The sequence below is a fragment of the Castor canadensis genome, chromosome 1 (genome assembly GCF_047511655.1).
Source record: "Castor canadensis chromosome 1, mCasCan1.hap1v2, whole genome shotgun sequence".
NCBI lineage: Eukaryota > Metazoa > Chordata > Mammalia > Rodentia > Castoridae > Castor > Castor canadensis.
The window spans coordinates 188205272-188212652 of record NC_133386.1 but is presented as its reverse complement, the minus strand read 5'-3'; the positions used below and the strand labels follow the sequence as shown (position 1 = coordinate 188212652).

Here is a 7381-nt window from a genome sequence, read left to right as displayed (position 1 = left end):
ATAATTCAGTGTATTCTGTCCTAAAGTATAAGTGTATCATAAACTTATGAATACATATAAATAGAAATTTATAAGTGTAACATATTCCACGTAATATTCATTCATGTATTTTTACATGAATACAGTATCTTATCATAATATGAGTGGTATTTACATTGTATAAATATACTTTTACAATTTTATAAAAAAATTAATAAATATTATGTCAACAAAGCCATGTCTTGTGTGTATAGTCACATGAGAGCATATCAGAGATATTGCTATTTTTTTGAACAGTTATGACCCTGCAGCATGGGAATACTCAACTGTTAGGCTTTGACTGTTTTCCATTTTTTACTATAATGATAATTTAACTTTTTTATTTCTATTGCCAATATTATCTCCCACGTTACTATTTATTACTTAAGATGACTTCTAATATTGTGCTAAATTGATAAATCAAAATAGTCTGTGAAGGAATTGCATGTTTTTAAAATATTCTTATTTTTAAAATATTTTATTTTTCAATTAATATTCAATATTATATGAGGGGGTTTCATTGTGATAATTCTATACAGAATGGAGGTAGTGAATTTCACATTTTTTAAAACAAATATCTTCATTTTGTCATGACATATTAAGATATTGTTTCCGAATTTTGAAAAATCACATTTGAGTATGTTGCTAGGAAGTAAGAATTTTTTCCAGCACTTATTTTCCTAAAGGAATACTTGCAGTTATCAATATTCAAAAGCAGTTTTTCATTTTATCACTAAGACAATACTGAGTGGTAGTAAATACAGAATGGGGAAAGTACAAAAAGAATGTTCTCCTTTTTCTGGATTTTAGTAGGATAGATTGATGTGTCCTTGATAGAATGTAGAAAAGAGTGATAATCAATAGTTATAATTATCAGATAATTAGGTATAACAAATCATTTTCATAAATGTACTTTTAATAAGATTTTTACATACTATACTCAAACACCCAATGCCAACCCAATTTTTATAAACAAAATTCTCGATGTTTTGCCAAATATATTCTCTTTTTTTCTTCCTCACAGAAAATAACAACTATATTCTAGAAACACACACACCTCAAAATAATCCTAAATTTCAAATTGGATTCAATTTCCATTGTCTTGTTATCTGAAAAAGTACATAGAAGGGAATCATGTCATGTCATGTCCCTACTGCCATCTTCATATAAGCCATAGTTATCTTTCTCAAAGTTTATTGAAACAACCTCCTAATTGTCTTGCTCAATAGCACTCTGGATTTATGGATGTCTACTCTTTAAACAAGTTGAATAATAAAGTAAGCCTGTAAAGGTATGATGCATATGTTATGATACTTTGTGCAAAGCTACTCCCCATCCCTTTGAATTTTAAAGTATTTATAATGTACAACAAGTGTATTTTTTATTCCTCATCAGTCACTCTCCTTTCTCTTTCAATTCAGTCAACTTGTTAAGTACTCCTATTTTATAAAATCCTATACCCCAAGTCTTTTCTGATTTAATTCATTTTTCAGATAAGGTCTTGTTCTTTTGCTTGGTTTTGACCTCAAACAATGATCTTCCTACTTCCTGAGTAGCTGGAATTACAGATATGTACTACCACGTCCAGATTAGTTTTTTGAGATATGCTCTCATTAATTTTTTGCCTATGTTGGCTTCAAACCGCAGTCATTTTGTCTCCACCTCCCAAGTATCTGGGATTATAGGCATGTGCCACCACACTTTGCCCAGTATCTTCCGTTTCATTTCATTCACCTTCCTTTATGTTTCTCTTTTATTGTTGCTTTTGTTATTAGTATTATTAATTTTTACAGAATAGTGGGATTAATTGTGACATTTTCCTGTTTGCACGTAAGATATATTGATCATATTCATCCTCTCTTGTTCCTTGACTCCTTTCATTGGCTCCTCCCCAAACTGATTCCCTTCTGCTCTCATATCTTTTTTAATCACAACTTTATATATCAATATGTATATTATTTACTTTGAAAGCAGAATAAGAGTTCCTTCAAGGCAAGAAACTTGTCTTTTTTACTGCTTTATGTCTAGCAAATATAATATTTCTTAGCATAGAGTATAAGTAATTGGTGTTTATTGAATTCATGAAAATGCAGATGGACAAACTAATTTATTGATATTTTGTCATAATATAATTGAATAATTTGTGTGCTATTTCAGAAAACATGTGGTGCTAAGTGGCAGCCTATGTTTCTGAAACATACAGTTTTTAGGGCCTCACAGATCTTTCCTCTTTACAATGAATATTGAAGTTTATTGTTTCAATGCTGATAAAAAAGAAAGATACAAATGTAAACTTACAGAAGTGCAAGGAGAAGACTTATCAAGTTAAACGACAACCTAATATTTTATCAGTCCTAGTACTAAATAGTGAATGAAAAGATTGATCTACATTTTTCTCCTTCCTCAACTATCTGAGAGCACAATTGTGTTTAAGAGCACAGCCATTGATCATCCAAGTCAAGGATCTGGGCAGAATGTGAGACAAAAGTGGTTGGGGTATGAGACTTGGAAAGGAAGGCACTGAATTTTTTGGAAGTCACTGCATTGAGTTTAAGTGAGAGTGAAAAAAATAAAACACGGTAGCCCAGGATAATGGAAGATTTGTTGTGTATGCCAACCTATGTCATAGAATGAGCCAGGTCTTTAGAACCAGACTCTGGATTTAAATGTCAATTCTAATTTTTAATAATTTTGTGAGATAAGAAGGTTTTCTTTTATAATTTTATTTTGAAACAGGGTTTCACTGTGTAGCCCAGCTGTCCTGAAACTTATTTTGTAGCCCAGGCTGGCCTTGAGCTCATGATCCTCATGATTTAGCCTTTCAAGTGTGAAGACTACAGGCATGAACCACCGTGCCTGACTTGAGAGTTTTCTCATCCCCTCCTTTTTTAAAGTGGAAATTCACATAAAAAATAAATCAGTAACCAGGAGATAAAATTATCTGAAGTTCTAAAAACCTAATTCACAAGGTATGAATTGTCTGCTGCTGAAATTAATCTCTTTTCATCATCTAACTGCAGGATAATCCAAAATGTCTTATGCTATGATGGATATTACATAGTGGAGGAAATCATATTTCTTTCATCTGAGTAACATCATCATCATCTTGTTCTTCAACTAAAGAGCTACATAAATCTGAATGCATGGCAGGTTGGAATCATACAGGTGTTAAAGAGCTTCTTCTAGTAGGATTAACTGAAAATCCTAACTTGCAGATACTGCTCTTTTTGCTTTTTGCCCTTGTTTACCTCATCACTCTAGTAGGTAACTGGGGGATGATTACCTTGATCTGGTTAAATGCCCAGCTTCATACTCCAATGTACTTCTTCCTTAGCAACCTCTCCTTTTGTGATATCTGCTACTCTACTGTCTTTGCTCCTAAGATGCTGGTCCATTTCCTGTCAAAACTTAAGTTCAGTACATTTGTTGGCTGTGTTCTACAGAGTTTCTTTTTTGCAGTGTATGTGACCACAGAAGGTATCCTCTTGTCTATGATGGCTTATGACTGCTTTGTGGCAATAGCGAATCCCTTGTTGTATACAGTCATTATGACCCAACGTGTCTGTATTCAGATGGTCCTTTCATCTTACTTGGGTGGGATCATTAATTCCCTGATACACACAGTAGGTTTGCTCAAACTAGACTTCTGTGGTCCCAACATTGTGAACCATTACTTTTGTGACATCCCTCCTCTTTTGAGGCTTTCGTGCTCAGATGCACACACCAATGAGATGTTACTGTTGATCTTCTCTGGGATCATTGCAATGTTCACATTCATTATCATCATGGTCTCTTATATCCGAATCATCATTGCCATTCAGAGAATTTGCTCAGTGGAAGGAAGGAGAAAAGCCTTCTACACTTGTGCCTCCCATCTGACTGCTGTAACCTTATTCTATGGGTCTGTGACATTTAGTTACATCCAGCCAAGCTCTCAGTATTCACTAGAACAAGAGAAGGTCTCTGCTGTGTTTTATACATTGGTGATTCCCATGCTAAATCCTCTGATTTATAGCCTGAGGAATAAAGATGTGAAAGATGCAGCAAAAAGATCAATTTGTCTGAAGAGAAACCCACTTCACTCAATCCTGTCTATGGCTTGACAAACCTGACATTGATTTGTACATATACTTCCTTTAAATTTGTATCAATTAAAGCATCACAAAAACAGTGACAGCATCACCAGTCAAGACAGGCTCATGCTTTTTGGGAATAAAGTGTTGAATTTTGCCTGAAGACTGAAAATACTAGAAACAGCAATTCATTATTTTATAACTTAATAATTTCATTTTTTCAAAGATGAAAAATAATCTTTCTGATAACTTTTCATGTCAACATCTGAAGAACCACATCATGGTTTGTTTTTAGAAGGTTATAGAGCTTAAAGTCAAATCAATAATCCAAAAATTGTTATTTATCAAATGTACTGGTACCTTACATAAAAATTACAAATGTCCATGTCTTGGTGTGCTTATATGCTACCATTAGCTTTTATTCTAAAATGTTTTCATTCAAAAAAAAATAAATTTCTTTCATTACACATTTAAATTACATATCTTAGTAGTATCCTAAAATGACTATAGGAAAAGTAACTCATTTTATTTATAGTTTTAAATAAACATACTTCTGTTAAGTATCTTTATTTGACATTCACTATATAAAGCAAATCTAAAGAGATTTAAAAGATATATAGGTATAAAATAAACAAGAAATGGAGGAATACTATAATTGAAAGTATTATTTAAAGATAAAAAAATGTACCAATTTGAATAGACATAGCATGAAATTTTTAAGTAAAAGTAGTTGACAATAAGAATACACCTTCTGTAGAATCACATGTGTGAAGTTCCTTCAACAGTGGGATCATAAATTTTAAAAACTCTCTAAATAGCCAATTGAAGCCCTAACTGAAATGAAAATAATATGCTTTAGAAAAATTTACCTGGTATCACTATTAACATATTAGAAGGTAAAAGAACAAACAATCTAAGAAAAGAAATAGTCATAAAAAAAAAAGAAGAAGAAGAAACAGAGACACGTAAGAATCCTTGCAGGTGAGTAAAAGGGAAAGGTGGAAGTATTTAAGAGATAGTTTATAAACAGGACTTGAGAAATGATTAAATGATTTTTGGCTTTATTATTGATAGGAAAATATTTACAATGATTTGAAAGTTTTGAATCTGCATCAGGTTACAAGACAAAAGCAAAATGTAAGAATCTAAGTACCATGAGAATATCTAAAGGAAAAACTTCTGAGAAGAGGGTATATCCAAGAACAAAGTCAAAGAGGAAGAAAATGTCCTTGATTATCCAAACCAGCAAAAAGGTCAGCAGTCTACTAAAGAGCAGAGGAAGGCCAGGAGCCTGTGGTTCATTTCTGTAATCCTAGCAAATTACAGTTTTGGCAGATACTTTGCTTTGTTCCACATGATTGTATTTTACCTCAGGATATTAGCTAAATTCTTGGCCTGAATATGAATGGGAAACTAAATAAAAAGGCAAGGAGACAGACATACAGAAAAATAGAAGAAAGATAGAGATGATAGTGATAGATGACAGATAGATGTGCGATGATAGATGGCTAGATAGATAGATTGACAGACAGATGATAGGTGTGTTACAGTTTAAACATGAAATATACCTCATAAGTGTATTGAATACTTGGGCCCTAACTGGTAGGACAATTTTGGAGAAAGTGGGTTACTGGGGCTGTGCTTTTGGAGGTTATACTGGATTAGCAGTCCCTTCACTTTTTTCTATTTCCTCTACAACATGAGGTGAAGACCTCCTCCACCCCATGTTCCCAGACATGTTGTTCGTCTGTTCAATGCCATAGGGCCAATCATCTATGGAAGAAACCCTGTGAAACCCTGAGCTAAAATCTTTCTCACCTTAAGTATGACAGGTATTTTATCACTGGTATTTAGAAGTCTAACTAACACACAGAGGGATGGTAGATCTAGATAGATAGGTAAATAGAGATACAGATAGATATAGATAGATGATATGGATGGATAGATGACAGAAAGAAGATAGACAGATAGATACATAGATAATTAATTGATAAACTTAAGTACAGAACTTCAAAAAAGCGGAGAGAAACTTGGTGGTATCTTAAATAATACAAATACTAAAAATGGTGTTCTGCCAAAAGGATGGGCAACCTGTTCTCAGCATTTGCCCTGTGACTGGCCTAGAGGAAGTAAAAAACACTATGACTTCAGGCAGTTATGTAGGTGAGAGAAACAAATTTCATTATATAGAAGCTTAAACATAGACCTGGCTCTACCCATAAGAATTTGGAGTTGGAGGAATATACAAAGTTGTCTCAGGCCACAAATGTTGGACAAAATCTCCTGTACCCTCTCTTTGCCTAGAAGACAAAGATTTGCTAGAGGCAATATAGACATAATACAAGCTTTCCCCTCCAAAACAAAAAGACTTTTGTTTTGTGGTAAGTCAAATAGAGAGGATTAGAATTTCATTCAAAAGCACAAAGATAGTTGTAAAGGATAGTACACACTGGAGGGATGGTGTTGTTTTTATTAGTGTCTAGTTATTTATGTCTAGGTGATAATGACCCATCAGGTATCCAACAAAAGTCAGCACTCCATCAACATATTTATTGAGTGTTTAAGAAATATATGGAAGAAAGACAAGTTCACACTCAAAGAATTGACTTTTTTAAACAGTATTTAAGGTATGAAGTGAGTGAGAGCAACAAGACAAGGGAAATCTGCCTCTCAAGTAAAATCTTGGAAAGCCCACACTCCAGAAACAGGGATGGTAAAGAAATACAAGGTCTAACTCTGAATTAGTTCAGTACCAACTCAAGTAGTAATTGAAATAATGTAGTAAACTAAGTCACCTTTCTACCCATTAGAGAAGATGAAGTCCTTTCTTGAAGCAAAAATCTTCTTAAATTTCTATGATTCTTTTTTCACAAATAACCCAAAACTGTAATTTAGAGCAAAAACATACAAAAGATAAGCAGGTCTTCAGAAAATATGTTTGCTAAAGTTAAAAAGGAAATTCAAAAATATTTAAATGTTTAAAATTATAAAGGAGAAGTTACAGAAACTAAGATAAAGTAATACAGGAGAATTTTAAGTTAATGAAAGTGGAAGCAAATGAAAATTTGGAGGTAAAATTACCACAAACTCAGAAAACTGAAGACTAGTGGAACAGAGTAGAGGACCCAGGTATGAATTCACACAGCTATGCCACCTTATTTTTAACAAAATCACCAAGAACATATAATTGAGAAAAGACAGCCTCTTTAATAAATGGTGGTGGTGGAACAAGTGGTTATTCTCCTGCAAAAAACTGAAATTAGATCCATTGCCTATCACCCTGTACTAGT

At 33.1% G+C, this 7381-nt stretch overlaps 1 protein-coding gene across 1 annotated transcript; it reads left to right on the top strand.

The window, feature by feature from the left end:
- Positions 1 to 3161: 3161 nt before the first annotated feature.
- LOC141415398 (olfactory receptor 5J3-like) lies at positions 3162 to 4121 on the top strand. Its single transcript, XM_074051403.1, has one exon. It carries the CDS (start codon positions 3162 to 3164, stop codon positions 4119 to 4121), a length of 960 nt encoding a protein of 319 aa, XP_073907504.1.
- The last annotated feature ends 3260 nt before the right edge of the window (positions 4122 to 7381 follow it).